Below are 20,499 nucleotides of genomic sequence, written 5' to 3'. Positions count from 1 at the left end.
AGAAGCAGAGCAGCCAATGTATTGTCTTCAAGTCCCAATCGTGAGCACTCTGATCCACTGTGAGGTATCGGGAATAGGGTCACCAAAAAGCGTGGGACATATTTTGTCAACTTAACGGCAGTGATTTTTAAGGTTGACCAAATAATTGAAAGAGTAATTGTTTTATTTTGGATAATGGGGGAAAAAGAAACTCAAATCTTTTTTGGTGAATACAAAGCATTTTTGTCTTCATAAAGGTGCACATGACGAGAGGCCACACAAGTTGCTTTTCAGTGCAAAATTTTCACATAACTGTGGCCTACCCTTAAAAAAATGCAAATCAATTAATCAGGTTAATTAGTAGATCTAATCAGGCTGATTAGTTGATTAGTGGAGTGTACTTATCTCCATCTGATATCAAGAATTGGCTGAAGGCACTGGACATAGCAAAGGCTACGGCCCTGCCAACATTCTAACTGTAGTGAAGATATACCGAAGACTTGTGCTCCATCCCAATTCAAGCTTTTTTCAGTACTGGCATCTACCCAACAATACGGAACATTGCTCAGGTATGTCCTGTCTACAAAAACAGAACAAATCTGATCAGCTACGACCCTATCAGTCTACTTTCAGTCATCAACAAAGTGATGGAAGATGTCATTGTCAGTGCTATTCACCAATAACCTGCTCAACGATGCTCAGTTTTCGTTCTGCCAGGGTCTCTAAGTTTCAGCCCTCATTACAACCTTGTTTAAACATGGACAAAAGAGTTGAATTCTAGAGGTAAGGTGTAAGTGACTACCTTTAACACCAAGGCACCATTTGACTGAATATGGCATCAAAGTGCCCTAGCAAAATTGAAGTCAATTGGAACCTGGTAATGTTTGTATTACTTTTCTCCATATATGGCAATGACTTTCCCTGACTTTTGACTTGCTATTTAATTTACATACTTTCCTCTGCTTTTGGTTCCTTGCCTTCGGCTGCCTAACCTTCCTAGCTTTCACATTTGGATGCATTGGACAGCCTTTTACTGTGGCTAAAACAGTGTTGTCTATTAGTTCTTTAAAGAAGTTGCCCTTTCATCGCCTGTACAATTTTGCTTACTTTCTCACCAACCTGGCTATAAATTCTGTCTTTTCTTACTCTGATCCACCCTGGAAATGCTAATACCTGCCAAAGGTGCCTACAATGCTACCTTCCGAAGGGCTCAGTTAATATTTGTTACTGAGATAGCTCTTCTACTCTGATCACTTCTGCTTCAGGCATTACAACTTTGAGATTTTCCAACTGCTCTTACGAAGCCTTCAATGTCTGCTACATTTTCCAACTCTCACCTCCTGTATGCTACAGCACAGCTTTCAGGTACCTCACTCAAGCATCTATTCTTCATGCGTTACTTTAGGCAATGTGGATCAGCAAGCATGGAGAGACTATGAAGAGCATCTCAGCTGAACCTGATTCTATTTTCAACCATTCAGCATACACGCTTACTTCATAGTAGAAGCCCCAAGATAGCAGCCAGAATCTGTGCTGATCTTCTCCTTTCATTCAGGCCAACAAAGTTCATTGTGTAAGGTTGCAAATTGGCGCTGAGCGCTGTATCAGCATGCCTGCACCATGATGCTATTTTCTATCATTCTACAAGCAAGTTGATTCGTTTAATCAGCTGACCATGTTCAGCAAGCCACATAAGGTCACAAAACCCATATAAAAAATTGTTCCTTTTGTTGTCAGCCACATGGAGGTTGATCTATTTCATTCTTGTGTCTTTAGTGCCACAAGACCTGCATACTTGCAGTTGACCTCACTCCAGGAGGAGGATGACAGTGCATTCGTGTCAGTTATGGTGAGCACTTGCCACCTGTGAGAAGCTCCTGATAGCACCAGTCCACCTAGATAATGCTTACACTCCCATTTGGCATATGTCTAACAACGAACTATTCATCTTGGGGAGGAAGGATAAGCAAGGTCTCTTTGAGGTCTGTGATAGACTTAGTAATCTGATAGCAGAATTAGGTAGGTGTGCAGTACAGCAAAACATTCTTTATAATGCTGACCTGACTCGCCAATGGAACCTGGAGAGTAGGCGTGCAACTTAGGGCTAGGATTCAGATAAACCAGGTAACCCACAGCAGTAAGCTGGGCCGTTTTAATTGATGAAGCTCTGGCAGTGTTTTGTCCATCTAATAAGCTTTAGCTTTAAAAACAGAAAACACTGGGAAAAAAAACTCAGCAGTTCAGCCAGTGTAGAGAGAGAAACAATTATCGTTTCAGGTCTGTGATCTTTCATCAGAACTGGGAAAAGTTAGAGATGTAATAGGTTTTGAACAAGGGGTGGGTGGGGGCAAGGACAAAAGGAAGTTCTTTGTTAGGTTGGAAGACTGGAGAGATTGAATGACAGAAAAGTTAGTCCTCCAGGGCCAAGGGAATGGTAATGGGACAAGAAAAGAAACAACGAAACAAAAGACATGGCTAGAGCAGGTGTGCTGCTGTCTGAAAGAAAAAAACAAAACAAGGAAAGAAAATGGGGGTCAGAGTTTGTGGTCTGAAATTGTAGAACTGAATGTTGAGTCCAGAAGGCTGTAAAGTATCTAATTGAAAGGTGAGATGCTGTTCCTCAAGCTTGCGTTAAGCTTCACTGAAACAGTGCAGCAGGCCAAGGACAGAGATGTCAGTGTGAGAGCAAGGTAGAGAATTAAAATTACAGGCCACAGAAAGCTTGTGGATTGAATAGAGGTGTTCCACAAAGTGGTCACCCAACCTGGGTTTGAACTCCTCAATGTAGAGGAGATCACACTGTGAGCAGTGAATACAGTAGACCAAATTGAATGAAATACATGTAAATCACTGCTTCACCTGGAAGAAATGTTTGGGGTCTTGAGCTTGGAGACAGGAAGTAAAAGGGTAGGTGTTACATCTCCTGCATTTGCATGGAAAGGTGCTGTGGGAAGGGAATGGGGTGTTGGGGATGACTGAGAAGTGAACTAAGGCAATACGGAGGGAACGGTCCCTTTGGAATGCTGAAAGAGGAGGGGAGATAAAGATGTGTTTGGTGGTGACATCACACTGAAGGTGATGGAAATAGCAGAAACTGATCCGTTGAATTCAGAGGCTGGTTGGGTAGAAGGTGAGGACAAGGATAACTCTATCATGGTCCTGTGAGGGAGGGAAAAGGGCAGGAGCAGAGTGTGGGAAATGGGTCAGACACAGTTGAGGGTCCTATCAACCAGAGTTAAGGGGAATCCTTGGTTGATGAAAAAAGAGAACGGGCGGAATTTTCTGTGCCCGCTGGCGTTGGGCATCAAGGCAGGTGGGCAGACAATATGGCGGGAATGTCAAAAATCGGTTTCATGACACCGTGAAACCAGTTTGCAATCGTCCACTCTGCCCGTCAACGACGGGCCGCATTTCCCACCGCTACACGTTGGGAACTTAATTCTAATACATCTGCATATCAATATAAGCCCAGCTTGCCGGAATCATCCCCCGATGCTGGGTCATCCAAGCACGTTGACCTGATTGTACACTGACGTGTTTCACAACAGCATTTATAAGGCATTCAGCTGGCATGCTGTACTTTGAGGGCGACTCAGAGGTGAATGCAGCGCTCACAAGGGTCGTCTGTTGGACCTCGAGGTTGAGGCACCGCACATTCAGGTGAGGGCACAGGCAGGTCGCTTTTTCCCAGCTGCTGACAGTGTGGTGCTGGGGTAAGGGCTGCACTGTGGTTGAGGTGAGTTGTGGGGGGGACAAGGGCTGTACTGTGGTTGAGGCAAGTTGGGGGGGGCAAGTGTTGCACTGCGGTTGATGGTAGTGCACAAGCACATGCAGTGGGGTGTGGCCACGCATTAGGGAAACCTTGTATAAAGTGACCATTCCTCCACAGCTGAGACAGTTCAGATACAGCCACATTGACAAAGAGAGGGCACGAAAAAAAATTAGCAAGTAAAGTTAAAGATAACCCAAAGATGTTTTACCAATACATTAATGCTAAAAGGTTAGTTAAGGAAAAAATGGGACCTATCAGAGATGAAGATGGAAATTTGTGTGTAGATGCAGAGGCTGTGGGAAGGGTTTTGAATGAATATTTTGTCTCCGTGTTTACAAAGGAAAAGGAGGATGTAGATATAGTAGCCCAGGAGGAACACTGCGAGATATTGGATGGGATAGTCATAAAGAGAGAGGATGTACCCGAAGGGTTGAAATCCTTGAAAGTTGATAAGTCACCAGGGCCAGATGGATTGTTTCCAAGGCTGCTGAAGGAAGTCAGGGAGGAGACAGCAGATGCTCTGAGGATGATTTTCCAATCTTGACTAGATACAGGGGAGGTGCTGGAGGACTGGAGAAATGCAAACGTAGTTGCATTGTTTAAAAAGGGATCAAAGGGAATGCCAAACAATTATAGGCCAGTTAATTAGTCTTACATTGGTGGTGAGCAAATTAGCAGAAACAATCCTGAGAGATAGGATTAACTGTCATGCGGAAAGGCACGGACTAGTCAGGGATGGGCAGCATGGATTTGTTAAAGGAAGGTCTTGCCTCACAAATTTGATTGAATTCTTCGAGGACATGACAAGAGGGTTGATGAAGGTAGTGCAGTGGATGTTGTGTACATGGATTTTAGCAAGACATTTGACAAGGTCCCACATGGCAGATTGGTCAGGAAAGTAAAAGCCCATGGGATTCAGGGTAATGTGGCAAACTGGATAAAAGATTGGCTTTGTAACAGGAAACAAAGGGTAATGGTCGATGGATACCCTTGCGAATGGAAAGTTGTCTCAAGTGGTGTTCCACAGGGCTTGGTGTTGGGACCCTTGCTGTTTGTGTTATATATTAACGATTTGGACGTGAACGTGGGGGGGCACGATTGGGAAATTTGCAGATGATACAAAGATTGGCCGAGTAGTGGATAGTGTAGAGGATAGCCATAATCTCCAAAACGATATAGATGGATTGGTGGAGTGGGCGGTAAAGTGGCAGATGGATTTTAACATAGAGGAGTGTGAGGTCATACATTTAGGGAGGTCAAACAGTTACAGGAGTTACACAATAAATGGGAATATACTAAGAGGGGTAGATGAAGTGAGAGATCTTGGCGTACAGGTGCACAGGTCCCTGAAGGCAGCAGTTTAAGTAGACAAGGTTGTAAAGAAGGCATATGGAATGCTCTCCTTCATTGGCAGAGGTATAGAATATAAAAGTAAGGATATAATGTTGGAATTGTATAAAACACTGGTGAGGCCACAGCTGAGGCCACAGCTGGAGTATTGTGTGCAGTTCTGGTCACATTACAGGAAGGACGTAATAGCTCTGGAGAGAGTGCAGAGGAGGTTTACAAGAATATTGCCAGGGTTAGAAAAGTGTAGCTACGAGGAGAGATTGGATAGGTTGGGGTTATTTTCTTTAGAACAAAGAAGGCTGAGAGGTGACTTGATTGAGGTGTACAAAATTATGAGGGGAATAGATAGAGTGGACAGGATAAAATTGTTTCCCTTGGTGGAGTATTCTAGAACCAGGGGACATAGGTTCAAGATAAGTGGCAGAAGGTGTAGGGGGGACATGAGGAAGAACTTTTTTACGCAGAGGGTAGTGGGTGTCTGGAATTTGCTGCCCAAGTTGGTGGTAGAGGCAGGAACTAAACTCTTTTAAAAAGTACCTGGATCTGCACTTTAAGTGCTGTAAGCTGCAGGGCTATGGGCTGGGTGCAGGAAGGTGGGATTAGAAAGGGCACCTGGGTGTCCTCGGGCTGGCATGGACAAGATAGCCTCCTTCTGTGCTGTAACTTTTCTATGATCCTATGGACATGATTGAAGTCGGGCTTCGAGCTTATCTGCCCACTCAAGCAACGCAGAGTCATGAAATTGCCACCAAGTTCTCCAGAGCTTTTCACCCCTCGGGCATAGATTGCAAACTAATGAGCATTTCAGTCAACTGTAGAACAATTGGACGACTGGGCACTTTGTACAATCTCCTTGCGAAGCTGGCTATGGAGTGGTCACTGGTGGAGGTGCTCACAGCCCCTTGCAATGTCAGCATCCCGGTTTGGACTAGTCTCCCCCGTGGTTCAAGCTAACAGTGCAGCCTTGCAGTGTGGGTTAGGAGAATGCCTGCGCCAGAGCTGAGAGCACAACATGCAGTCCAGTGGGCAAGGCTGCCGCCAATCGGTCAGGTGGAGTGGAGCGGAGGTGGGTGGGGTTTCGGGCTGCCATGCAGCGCACTAATCTTTGGCCACCCAAGTGGTGGCCAGCACTCTCCAGGAAGCATTAAGGGGCCTTCAGACTTAATACGCCAAAACTAACCCACGCATCTCTCTCCCTCATCCTGCAGGAGGAGTACATCAGGAGCATAGAGCCTGGTGACCTAGCAAGATACCTCATGCTTACAGAGAGCAAAGACGAAGGAGAGGAGAGCGACTGAGGGGTCTGGAGATGGTGGAGCAGCACCCTTGGGAAGAAGGGGCGGCTGGGGCTCCCACACACACTGCTGATGGGCCACAGAGAGCGATCGCTGGTTGGTGCCTAGCTAGACCCAGGGTCTATAGAGGCTGCCTTTCATTCCTGCAGATGACCAAGAACCAGTGTTGCCGAAGACTGCACATGTCCAGGGAGCTGGTTGGTCACATCTACCACGCGCAGCAGGATTTTGTGCCACAGGGACATGGAGGGCATCCACTGCCAGTGGCTGTGAAAGTGACGGCAGTGCTCAATTTTTACGCCAGTGGCTCCTTTCAGGGCTCCACAGGTGACCTCTGTGGGATAATGCAAGCCACCACCCACAAATGCATCCATGAGGTCACGGAAGCCATCTTCACAAAGGCATTTTGCCTGGGATCAGGAAAGCCAGGATGAAAGAGCGCTGGGAGTTGCGTAGATCTCAGATTTTCCACAGATGCAGGGTGCTATTGACTGCACTTATGTGGCACTCAGATCTCCATGGCAACAAACGGCCAACTATGTCAACCACAAGGGCTTCCACTCGCTGAATGTTCAGCTGGTGTGCAACCACCACAAACACATCCTGCAGGTCTGTGCAAGGTTTCCAGGGAGTGTGCATGACTTTTACATTCTCAGTAGGTCTCAGATCCCTGACATCTTCCAGGGTCCAGAGAGGCTGCAGGGATAGCTCCTCAGGGACAAGGGCTACTCACAGAGGATGTGGCTGATGATGCCTGACGGTGGTCTCAGACTACAGCAGAGCGAAGCTATAACGAGGCTGATACTGCAACTCGCAACTTGGTGGAACAAATGATTGGAATGTTGAAAATGAGGTTCCGGTGCCTGGACTGGTCTGGTGGAGCCCTGCAATACAGTCCACAGAGTGTGTCATGCATCATTGTTTCCTGCTGAACCCTTCATAACCTGGCGCTGCAATGGGTGGAGGAACTGCATGTACCTTCCAATGAGGATGACCTCGAATGAGGGGGAGGAGGTCCTTGAAGGAGAGGATGACAGCGATGAGGCCATCACACTGCTAGACGAGCCAGGAGGCTTGGGAGGCCCTCATAGCTGCTAGATTTGTGGAGGATGTTGACGACATGCAGTGAGGAGACATCATGGATCCTCACATTGCATCTGTGCATGTTTGATTCCAGTCTGGCCAACGGCAGTGCACATACCCTCTGAGAAAAGGCCCCTGTCATGGAGACACAGCAGATGCCCATAGTTTCTACATTCCAGGATGAGGATGACGACATGCAGTGGGGACACCCCATAAATCCTCCTATAGCTTATGTGAATGTCTGACTCCTGTCTGGCTGATGGCAGCTTGCACTCGCTCTGTGAACAGGGTCATATCGTGGAGGTGCAGCGGGGATCCTATGGCATCCTTCATGAGCAGAACCCTTCAGGACCACACTGTCATCGGACACAGATGCTGATGAGATGGGGGTGCCAGCCGCAACTCAAAGGTGCTGGGAGCACACACAGAGAATGACGGAACTCTGTGCCACTGACCCAGGATATTCTGGCAGCTATGATAAGCCCCATCGCGATGCAGGCATGACTGATGTGTCCAGTGACTGTGAAGGCGCACCATTAGTGTGCTGGGAAAGTTGCACAAAGCACAGGGAAGAGGCCCTGGGGTGAGAGACCTGCCTTTATCTTGTGCAGGACAGGTGAACAACACGAACACTGCTCATCAGAACAAGGAGCCATAGGCAAAGCGACACTCTTGGGAGCTTATTAACAAGGTGAAATTATGTACAAGTGATTAACACACGTGACCAGGCTGCGCAACTACATCTTAACTTTCCTAACACTGCCGTTATGTCTTGGTGCTCCCCGGACATCCACAGCAGAGGTGGAGGCAGCCTGCTGACTGCCAGGCCCTATTTTTGATGACTTTGATGGGCGTCCTCTGGAGGGCCGAGACCTGGAGGGCCCCAGTCTGCTTTCGGTGTGGCAGTGGCACCCTCCTTGGCCTGTGGAGCTGGATCCACTGGGGTCACAGGAATTCGGATGGGCCGGACGCTCCCAGAGTCACCTGGTGGATGGCCCCGGGATGTGCACCTGCTGATCCTCCTCCCTATGGGTGCCTGAGAGCCCCTGACTGACTCCTTGAGGATAGGGGGAAACTGGAATGAGACTGAGCTGCCCTGCACCGCTCTCAAGTTGACACTGTTGGAGGCCAACTATGGCATCAGCGATGAGGTTCAGCCCCTGTGGCAGTACAGGACCGATGTCCTGCACCAAGATGCCATCCTACCAGTGTTGACATTGGCATGCCTGCGCTATCACCTCAGACTGAAGGTGAACGGACTCCTCCATCATGCCTTGCAATCTGAGGAGTGTAGCGGACATCCCTTCCTGATGTTCCCGAGCTTGCCTTTGCAGCTCCAGCAACTGAGGTATGACCGAGGCCAGAGGCTTGTCATGTGACTCGGGCTCAGCAGATTCCTGGTCTACAGCAGTCCTCCAAGTACCGGACGCCTGGGAAGTCCCTGCTTCCACCTGCTGTGGATCAGACAGTGTGATGTGCTCACCAGATTGTGACCCCGAGGCTACACTAAAGCTTGGCCCCACCAAGGTGTGTGTCTCTACACACAGCCGCGAGTGCTGTGATGGGGTTTCAATTTGGGTTTCAGCAGATTCCTCTTCTGAGGTGTCTTCGGGGCTTGAGTTGAGGACCTGGCTCATGGACTCCTCGGCTGTTTCCTACATGTGCCTGCGAAAGCAAGGAGATTTAATTAGTGCATGGCAGTGACCTGTGACACAGGACACATCACTCACAGGGTGGCTGCCTGGTGGATGTCACACTGCTGGATTCAGTACCGCCGACCTCACCATCAGCACAGAAACGGTCCAGATCATCACTGGCCAGCTGGATGACTCAAAGACCATGAGGACCTTGATTTCAGACATTCCTCCACCAGTCTATGACCTCTCCCTTTTATTGTGTGCCAGCTTGCCCTGCATGAAGACAGATGGAGAGAGTGTAAGCAGGACACCTGCCAGGCCAGATGGTTTGCATGGGTGGTGAGTGGTGCCATGGACGGGATGAGGACAATGACGGTGAATGTGTGAGAGTGAGTGGTGATGTCCCTTGAACTGGCAGTGAGTGAGGGCCCTGTGGATGTGTGATGGGTTTGTGAGTGTGAGAGTTGAGAGTGATGAGAAGAGTGACTTACCCTGGCGGAACGGTGGAGATCATTCATCTTCTTTCGGCACTGGGTGGCTGTCCTCTTTTGCAGGGTGTTGGTGCTGACCAATGCTGCCGCTGCCTCCCAAGCCAGATTGGTGATGTTGCTGGCCCTCCTGCAGCCAGAGTGGGGGTAGAGGACATCACGGTGGGCCTGCACGGCGTCCAAAAGGCATTTCAGGGACGCATCACTGAATCTGGCGGCTGCTGTTTTCTTTGCCTTTTGGGGCCGTGTCATCTGTGCAGCAGTCCAGGGCCGGAAGCACTGAGAAATGTGCTCACGTCTGCACTTTAAATATGGTGTCCAGTGTGAGGAAGCAGCGAGGTGATGGTGGGGTGGGTGAATCAGAGTCCGCTCGCCAGTGAAACGGCGTGTTTCCCAGGAATGCATGCTTAATGAGGCAGGCTTGGGACGATGTGGTTTGAAAAGCCGCCATTGCGGCCGGTGGGTAAAACATTCTTTTTCCCACCTGCTACTGCACTTTGTGCAAAACTGGGACGGTCCCACCCAAAACCCCAGAAACATTGGTGTGGAAGGTTGCATCATCAGAACTGATGTGATTGACATGGAGGAACAGGAAGAATGGGACCGAGTCCTACAGGGTGTAAGGTATGAGGAAGTATAGTTGGCATAACTGTGGGATTTAGTGATGATCTATAATGATTTTTAGTTGATAGTCTATCACCAGAAATGGAGACAAGAAGTCAAGGAAGGGAAGGGAAGAGTCAGAGATGGACCACATGAAACTGAGAGAAAGGTGGAAGTTGGAAGCAAAGTTGATGACGTTTTCCAATTCAGGGCGAGAGCAGGACATGGCACCGATACATTCATCAATGTGCTGGAAAAAGAGTTGAGGGAGGGGGCTCAAGTAGGAGTGGAACAAGAAATGTTCAAATTTCATTGACCCATAAGCAAAGATAAAATAGAGAAGTAAAAAACTTTACATTTGGAAAGATTTGGGTTTAAGAGCTGTGAAAACTATGGGACCTGAGATGAAAGGGAGCAAAAATGGTAGTTTTGAGATACTGTAGAGAGCTTAGAATAGAGAAAGCTGGAGCTAGATGGTGGAGTTGAGCTATAGCTGGAACTCTGGGCTGGGAGAGGATGCCATTTGAACCAGCCATTCGGTCAAGCCAGAAAGGTCTTGGGCTGCAACAAGCAGTTTTATTTTGAAGTGGATCCCACCGCAGAGTGGATGAGAGTAGAGGTCATGTATTATGCCTTTATTGAAGCTACAGCAGTTTGCCTTGGATAATATTACTTGATTTCATAGTTAGACATCTATAAGGGAGTGTTGCCTGGAAGATGCTTACTTGTGGGTTTGGCCAAGTCGAGAGTTTTTTTTGTAAGACTAAATTTCACTGTGTAACTGTAATCTTATGTGCTTAAGTTTTCTTTTATTTCTGTTAATAAAACTTTTACTTTTACTTTCTATCATCCCAAAAGTGTTACTGGACCTCTTACTCTTACTGCTGAGATCAGCATATTTTCTTCTCATTTTCAGAATGCAAAAAAAGGATTATGGCCCATAAGCCAAGCATCCCTCTGGGATTTGGTTTGTGCAGCAATTAACGTCATCTGTGGTCATAACAGTGGGAAGAAATCAGCTCAGTGGGTCAGGAACAGGCTGAAATGATAAGTCTATCAGGGCAGTCATGTTTATGGATATTGGGAAGGGTTGTGAAACTATGAAGTGGGAAGCAGCGGAGGGAAGATCCTCAGAGGAGATGAGGTCAATGACTATTCTTTAGTTTTGCTAGCTACAGCTGAACTGCCTACGTTCAGGCAAGTGGGTTGTGTTCTTATGGGGAGAGAATATGCACTCCATATCAGGCAGATAGATACGTCACCCATGTAGATATTTTTGAAACTTTGTTTAGAGACTTATAAAGACAGTGATGTGTATCAGACACTTGGTTGATGAAAAATATTAAATTTAAATAGTACATGAATTTTCTTGTCATCTTTGTCTACTCTCCATGGTTGCATTTTTTATGAAATGCAGATTGTGATTTTTAACGTTATAAAATATAATGTTTTACTGTTTGCAGCCTTTCAGTGGAATCCATCTGAATAATACTGAGCAAGGCATGTACCATTGTGTGTGCTGCAATGCTGCACTGTTCAGGTAAGCCACCAGAGCAAAGCAGAGTCGTATTGTCTGTAACCAGCATTAGATGTGGGTATATAAGGTCTTTCAGTATATGCGCTAGAAAATGGTTAAACAGAAATAACAATTTTAAAAACTACAAATGAATAGCACCAATGGGAATAGATGTGATCAAATCAAAGATGGCTAAGTTTCTTGACTCTGTCAGCAACTTTAGGTGAATATCATTGTCTTGAGGGTCATGTACAAAGTTTAAAGCATTGTTTTCTGCTTATTTGCATTGATCTATACTTGTGAATATTAACAGAGCTTGGAATTTGGATTTAGGATTTACCCACTAATGAGTCAGTAATGCTGCTTTGAGATAAAAACAAAAAACTACTGCGGATGCTGGAAATCCAAAACATAACAAAATTACCTGGAAAAACTCAGCAGGTCTGGCAGCATCGGCGGAGAAGAAAAGAGTTGACGTTTCGAGTCCTCACGACCCTTCAACGGAACTCGTAGAACAGTAGAACAGTTCTGTTGAAGGGTCGTGAGGACTCGAAGCGTCAACTCTTTTCTTCTCCGCCGATGCTGCCAGACCTGCTGAGTTTTTCCAGGTAATTTTGTTTTTGTTGATGCTGATTTGAGCCCTTTCCAGAACTGCAGTTCCATGAATTTAAACAGGATAGACCAGCAAGTATGAAAAATAGGTGCAAATGGAAAGTAAGACTGAAGTATCTGGTGTCACCACACCCTCCTGATTGCTACAGCTGTAATAAATGTTCAAGATCACTGGTCCATTACAGAATGGATAGAATCACAGAATGCGATTTCCAAAAATGAATAAGAATCCAAGACTTACAGATGTCAGCCTGCAGTAGTTAATGCAGATACTTTAAGTTTTTCAATAAAAATTGACTGCCCACATTTTCTCTGCGTTTTCAAAACTCATGAATGACTCTAAAGAGGATCAACTTTGCAAATAAATTTTTAAAATGTCAGCTCATTGCATCTAATTTTTTTCAGTTCCCTGCCCTGTTTTACTTTAATGTTTGTTTTTGCAGTGTTTTTGAAGTTTTTTTAACTAAAATAAATTAACTTAAAAATCCAGCAGGGAATCTGGATATGCTGCTTGATGGATTTTTGACTGATCAGGTAAGCGGGACGTTTGAAGGATGCACAGCCAATGGAATTGTGTGCTGTCTATTTTACTGATATTGGAGTAGAAGAGGTTTTCTAGTTGCTTTCTTCTATTTGCAGCCCCATTAGTTATAAACTTCACCTTCCTGAAAATCCCCAACATGAAATGCATAGGTACTGAATTTCAAATAAAGGAAAACTGGTGTCATGATTAGTACTTCCTCTATATTTAGGACACAGATCTAGAGATATTGTTGAATATCTGCTGGTTTGTTTCTTTTCTTTCTTAACCTGACCTTGCCCATCAACTGAAGATCATCAAGAGCTGGCTGAGATAGAGAAAGTGAATACAAACAAAATGAATGTGGGGGTCCTGAGAAATCTATTATTCATGAATGGCAGGAAATGGTGCAAATCAATGGAGATAGATTGGAGGGGGCGGGGGGGGGGGGGGGGCGGGTGGTGGTCGGCTACAGGGATTAGCACTAAACAAAGCATGTTGGAGGGGTATGGAAAGAGTCAGGAAATCTGATACAGACAATATACAATGTACAGAAGAGGCAGACAGACATAGAGGTCAGTAGTTAGTATGCATCATAGGTGGGTGTGTGGCTGCTACATCTGCAGTTATAGAGATGGGGTTAAATCTTCCAATTGGCAAAATTTGCATATCAATGCTTAATGTACTCCTACAGCAATCCTCTGTGAGTTTTGTTAGGCACTGCCATGGATTACCAACCTGCAGAAAAATATCTCACAGGAAAACATCTAAGCTTGTTATGTACAGCCATCTAGACCCTATGCTCTGGAATTCACTTCACCTTCTTCTTTCAAGAACCTCCTTATATCCCACCTCTTCGACCAGACTTTTGGTCACTCACCTCTGAATCAGCTTCCATGTTTTTTCCAATTACACATTTGTGAATTGTTTTGGGTTTCCTGTCCATATTGTATGCACTGTTAAGCGTTTGATATCTGAATGCCATTGAATGGAAAATATATCCCATAATCCCAGTGTTATATAACATTTTCTGTGTTGACACCTCTAGGAATCCCATGTAATAAGAACAGGATTGATTTAAAATAGTCATCTTGATTATAGGGAATAGCAGACAAGGCAGCCTATTTTGTATTTTCACTAAATGTGATTCCGTAATGCCAGTAGAAATCCCAGCATTCTGTGTAACAAAAATAATTGGTAAATTAATGAATAGAGAGCATAAATGTAAGACCTTCACCAAATGAAAGACTAAGAGCTGATATGAGATGAATGCCTTACCAGAAACAATGTTGGAAGCAGAATGAATAGCTTTTGAAAGTGAAGTGGATAAGTATTTAACAGTATATAAAGAGAGAGAAAGGAAGTGGAACTAAATGGATAGCTTTTTCAGAGTGCCTTGCAAGCGCAATGGATGAAATAACCTCCTGCTATGCTGTAATATTCCAATAAATATCAAATAAATTTTGAAATATCACGTGTACATTTAGTGCTGGATGTAAATACATTTAAATTCATTGTTGGGTTGTGAGTTTTTTTATTTATTGCCCATCTCTAGTTGCCCCGGGAAGGTGCTGGTAGACCTTCTTGTTGAACCACTGAGCAGCAGTTTTGATACAATTGAGCAGCTTACTAGGGAGCAGTTCAGGGAGCAGTTAAGACTCGACCACACTGGAGTAGCACTGGAGTCACACATAGATAAGGACAGCAGATTTTTTTCTCTAAAGGACATTAGCGAATTAGGTGGGTTTTTATGAGAATCCAGCAGCTTTGTGGACATTGTTACTAATGAGAGATTTTATTTCCAGATCCTCTTTTAACTGATTTCAAGTTCTCTAAAACTTTAATAATCTGATTTGAAATTGCGTTCTTTGGGTTCTTAGTCAAGGGCTCGGGATTATTTGTCCAGTTGCATAACATAGCCAGTACACTACCATAAACTGGTTGATGGCGGGATTCTTTATGATCACAACTTGGGTTAATTTCTAGCTGATCTAGCACGTTTTTCTATTTTAATATCTTAAAAGCTTTATTTATTTGCATAGATTGCAGTATTACAGCATTTCTTTATCTGTTTTTATTTGATTTGTGAATTATTGAGATTTATTGATACTGTGTTTATCATAATGAATTTGTTACATTTTATATGGTTAACAATAGCTCTGAAACCAAGTATGATTCTGGCACTGGTTGGCCTTCTTTCTGGCAAGTTCATGGTACTGTGGATAGTGATGAAACCAATACAAATGCATTACGTCGAACAGATAACTCCATGGGATCGACTGGAACAGAGGTTATTTGTAAAAAGGTAGATATAAACAGGACACCAATGTTGCTAACAGTGTTACCAATTTTCAATCAAAATTCCTTATTGTGGTTAAAGTACCAAATTTCCTGTCAATATAAATCATTGGGGAAAACCAGTTCCTCTCAATGAAAATAAACATTGATTGCTATGAGACAAATGTGCAGAATCCAGCTTTTAAAAAGGCCACATTCTCTGAACTTTGTAGAATGTAATTCCAGTTTTGCACATTTATTTTTTTCTAAAAGGAGCACCTCCTGGCATACTTAGTTAAAATGTGAGATGGCCATAGACAAGATTACAGTATTATCTTTTTGCAAATACAGTATGCTACTGACAAAGTTTATACGATAACTTTAGAACTTATAATTATAACACTTATCTATGTATGATTTATAGCATCCAGCTACTTTTAAAAATGGTTCTGAATACTTGATGTTAATGGCTCATGTTATTGCATACCATAGGGTGGGGGATGCTGGGAGCCCGTCCCCATAAAAATATACATATTTAACATGCATAAACACCTGACAATTTAATTTTGAAGATTTAAGCCTGCAGCTAAGGTATTCTTAGCATCATGTAAGTCCACTGAACTCTTTGTTTTATTTTCACCATTTAGTGTGATGCGCACCTGGGCCATGTGTTTGATGATGGACCAGAACCTACAGGACATCGATTTTGCATCAATAGCGTTGCATTAACTTTCAAACCCAAATCTACACAGTGATTTCCACGGAATGTTATGTAGCAATATGTTATGTAATAACTGGTTTAACCTAGATTGAGTGTCCAACAGTGTCAGTGCCATAATTTAGTGCCACTACTTGCTTTCATAGTGGCTTCTCCTGTGTGGTACCATTCTCTAAAATATTTATTTTGCATTAACAGAAAGAGCAAATTGTATGTACCAGTGTTTGTGCCAAGATATTGGAGATACACTCCTTATAGTTCAAGTGAAGGTCATATTTCACTTTATGCTACAAATCTATTAATCATGTAATTTTGTAAGAAATAAATGTTAACTTAATATCAGTGATTTTATTTATGCAAATAATTTTTTTAAAAATCAAATAAAAAATCTGTGATATTTCTCATATATAAAACAGAAAATGCTACATATACCAGATATAAAATGATATGTTAATATTTTGAGTAGAATCATCAGAACTCAATCCCACCTGTAATATTCTATCCTTACTTCTTCTGGAGGCTGCCTAAAATGATGTGTTTCTGGAATTTGAAGTTTTCTTTCTATCTTTGCTGCATTAAACTTCTAATTTCTCTAATTTGAACTAATCCATGTTTAAGATGTCATGTAGATGTTGTTCTTATTAACCTGTTGGCATTCATTGAGATAATATTTCTATTCAGTATTCAAAAGGCCAGCCAAAAATTAAAATTTCACTTATTCAAATGTGTATTCAGTCAATTGTGATTTCCTGGTTCAACAGGATCCGAGACTCTTCAATCTGTTTCCTGTTTGATGTGCTAGAGGTTAATTGTGTGATTTATAGTGTGAATAGATGTGATATGTAATTTTAAAAATCTACATATCTATTCCTGAAGTTCATGAATGCCATTTAATACATTAAAATGGGTAGTTACCCTGAGCTATTATGAATGAACATTGTAAAAGGTTTCTCTAATTAATGAATTAAAACAAAGAGGTAAAGATTACAACTAGGCAGGTTATGTATTAATCAATACAGTTTGTTTTAATAATGGGTGACATCTAATATCAGGCACCCAGTCACTCCTAAGCAAAGAACTTAGGTTAACCATATATTATGTTAAAGATAAAATGCCACAATTCTTCAACTGTAAGATAACCTTTAATTTGCATTCCACTACTACTTCCTTGGACTTTGCCAGCAGATCATAACCAGATTTCTCTCCAGGATTCACTCATGAACAAGGTCCTTGCTGCCAATGACCTTATTGTGAATGGCTACACGGATGTCCTGGCTTTTGGTGAAACTCACCTCATGGTGGCAAAACATTGCTCCTTGCTGAAGCCTGCCTGCCTGGATACGTTTTCCACCATCAAGATCCACTGTATCATTTTAAGACATAGTGTATTTGAACCCTCGAGTCTCACTTTCATCTACATCTTTCAGTGGGATCGGAGATAAAATACCCAGGACCCCACCTTTGGGGGTCCCAGCTCTACCTGCTACTAATTTGAAATGGTAAAGCCAAATGTTCAGGCACTGGTACCAGTAACTCCCATCCCCAAAGATTCAGCTCTTAACCAAGAGTAATAGATGGGCAGGTAGTCAGACACTCGGGAGTAGTTGAGAGAGGGGGACAAAAGGTTCTTCAATGCTAATGGACGTGTCATTCCTTGTTAATGTTTCCCTTCCATACAATTTCCTTTTATGAAGCACTTACAACTTCGCCTGGAATATAGTACGGACAGCAAAGACCGCACTGCCCCTCTTGTGTGACCTATTTGGAGACAATCCTTTATGATTGGTCCTAAAAGCACTCTATGCTGGTAGGATACTCACTTGATCAAAATACAATGCCAACAATGACATTCTACTTTAGTCTTAAACATTAATGATGTGTATAAAAATCAAATAGATTATGTGATGGTGTAACAACATTTTAGAAACAGTATAAAGAATATTCATATATATCCCGGAGCGGTTATAAATTCAGATCATTGTCCCCTTGTGGCAAAAATTGAAACTGAAAATACCAAAAAGAAAAAGATCATTTAGACCTTGACATGTTGAAGGATGAGGACATCACTCTTAAAGTAAAAAAACAAATACGAATGTCTCAGAATTTAGGAATCAGAACAAAAAGAGGTCTGAGAACTAGAAACAGAAAGCAAATGGAAAAACATGAAAGAGAGTATACAACATGCTGCAAAGGAAATATTACCAGAACAGAAAAGGAAAAGAGACAAGGGGCAGAAATGTCCCAGAATTGCACTAAGTACAGTAGCAGGCGTGTGAAAAAAGACGTTTTACCCGCTGGCCGCAATGGCGGGTTTTTGAGCTACATTACCCCCTTCCCACCTCATTACACATCCGCAGGGAAACATGCTGTCTCGCTGGTAGGCGGCCTCCGGATTTCCAGCCACGCCGTTACCTCTCCATTTCCTCACTCCGGGTGCCATATCTAAACTGCAGCCATGTTCTCAATGCTTGCAGTCCAGGTTTGCTCCAGTGGAGACATAGCCCTGAAAGCCAAGAAAAGCTCAATGACCAATCACTAGAATGCCTTTTGGAGACCTGCCAGGATGTCCTCCACCCCCGCCTTAGCTGTGGGATATCCAGCAGTCTCACCACTCCAGTTTGGGAGGCGGTGGCAGTGGTGGTCAGTGCCAAAGTTGCACAGAAGAGGTTGGCCATCCACTGCAAAAAGAGGATGTATGATCTCATCCGTGCCGCCAGGGTAAGGCAACCATCTCATCGCTCTGAACTCAAACACTCACAAACCCATCACATTCACTGGCATCTCACTCACTGCCAGCTCAAGGGACATCACCACTCACACACACACACTCTCACATCTCCATCTGGCCCCACCTCCTCTAGAGACTGCCTCCTCAGCCCTTACCCTCTTGAGGCCACTTGCACAGATCAACATGTGCTGCCACACACATCCTAGGATACCCCTCTTCCCCAGTACAGCTCTCACCCTGCATCACATGGACTGCAGCAGTTCAAGAAGGCAGCTCACCACCACCTTCTCAAGGGCAACGAGGGATGGCCAATAAATGCTGGCTTAGCCAGTGAAACCCACATCCCCTGAATGAATATAAAAAAAACTCTTCCCTTGCCTGATGCCACTTCTCCCCCTTCCCCAAGCAAGCTATAGCCCTGCAGCCATTGAAAAGCCACTTTATAGCTGGTCTGGTAGGTAGAGACCTGCCCGTGAGCCCCCTTAAAAATGCGAAGCCTGCGCTGATGACCACGAGTGCTGCCCGAAGCAAGGTAGGCAAGCAAACCTCAAAGCCCTGAGCAAAGTGCAACTTGCCAGGTGCACGTCGCCTATGTACAGTTGTGAAACACGCCGACGTGCCCAGATGATCTAGCTTGAGGGGATGATTCCAGCAAGTAGGGTTTAAAATTAAATGCTGAAGTATTGGAATTAGGTTCCCGATGTGCAGCAGCAGGAAACACAGCCCACCATCGACAGGTGGAGTGGACAATCACAAACTGGTTTCAAGATGGCGTAAAACCGATTTTTGGCCTTCTCGCCATATTGTCCGTTCATGAAACCAAACATGCCAACGGGAGCAGAAAATTCCACCCAAGGAGTGGATGACAGATGAGATACTAGTAATGATGATAGAAAGGGTAAAAAGATACACACGTGAGTATGAGGGAATTGAAAAGAAAAAAAGAATGCATTTAGACAGGTTAAAGAGAAATAGTGTAATGAGATATGTGTGATGGAGCTGGAAAGAAATCACAAATGAGTTATATGCACCAGAAGGTGAAATCTTTGACAGATAGAAAGAAAGGGACAATAACAGATAGTGGGTGCATAAAAGACAAAGATGATAAAACATTGTTCGAAAGAGATGCAGGAGCAAAAAGGATGGATAGAACTGAATTGTACGATAATCCAAATCGAGGGAGTCCTCAAGACATAGAGGCAAACATTCTGATATCAGAGAAAAATCATCCGGCATAGATGAAGTAACAACAGAACATCTGAAAGCCCTTGAAGAAACAGAATTAGAAGTTATAATAAAAAATTGTGATCAAAGATATACCAAAGGAAACATTCAAAGTGACTCAAGATATTCACAATTTGTTAAATTACCTAAGAAACCTAAGTAATGGAGTACAATCATTTTAGAACTATAAGCTTAATCAGCCATCTCATTAAAGCAATCTTGAAATTGTAATAGAAAGAAATAATGACACATTTGAAGCAGAAATTGGTGAAACACAGTCTGGATTTAGATAAAAGCAAAAAACTGCGGATGCTGGAAATCCAAAACAAAAACAAAAATACCTGTAAAAACTCAGCAGGTCTGGCAGCATCTGTGGATAGGAGCACAGTTAACGTTTTGAGTCTGCATGACTCTTCAATAGAACTAAGGAAAAATAGAAAAGGGGTGAAATATAAGCTGGTTTAAGGGGGGGTGGGGGGGGGGGGACAAGAAGAGTTGGGTAGAGGGCCAGTGATAGGTGGAGATAACCAAAAGATGTCATAGACAAAAGGCCAAAGAGGTGTTGAAGATGGTGATGTTATCTAAAGGAATGTACTAATTAAGGGTAGAAAGCAGGATGAGCAAGGTACAGATAGCCCTAGTGGGGGTGGGGTAGGGTGAAGGAATCGAAAAAGGCTAAAAGGTAGAGATAAAACAA

The 20,499-nt window shown here is 43.8% G+C and overlaps 1 protein-coding gene across 1 annotated transcript in view; it reads left to right on the top strand.

The window, feature by feature from the left end:
• Nucleotides 1-16,785, top strand: part of msrb2 (methionine sulfoxide reductase B2) — a 47,125-nt gene extending 30,340 nt beyond the window's left edge. Inside the window, exons 3-5 of the mRNA XM_078538223.1 lie at nt 11,671-11,747; nt 15,013-15,160; nt 15,780-16,785. Coding sequence (XP_078394349.1) covers nt 11,671-11,747; nt 15,013-15,160; nt 15,780-15,887 — 333 coding nt within the window. The 3' untranslated portion in view covers nt 15,888-16,785. The remainder of the gene's footprint in view (nt 1-11,670; nt 11,748-15,012; nt 15,161-15,779) is intronic.
• The last annotated feature ends 3,714 nt before the right edge of the window (nt 16,786-20,499 follow it).

The sequence above is a fragment of the Cetorhinus maximus genome, chromosome 3 (assembly GCF_964194155.1).
Source record: "Cetorhinus maximus chromosome 3, sCetMax3.hap1.1, whole genome shotgun sequence".
Classification (NCBI taxonomy): Eukaryota; Metazoa; Chordata; class Chondrichthyes; order Lamniformes; family Cetorhinidae; genus Cetorhinus; species Cetorhinus maximus.
The sequence above is the reverse complement of the archived record's forward strand: the minus strand, read 5'-3'. Positions and strand labels throughout refer to the sequence as shown.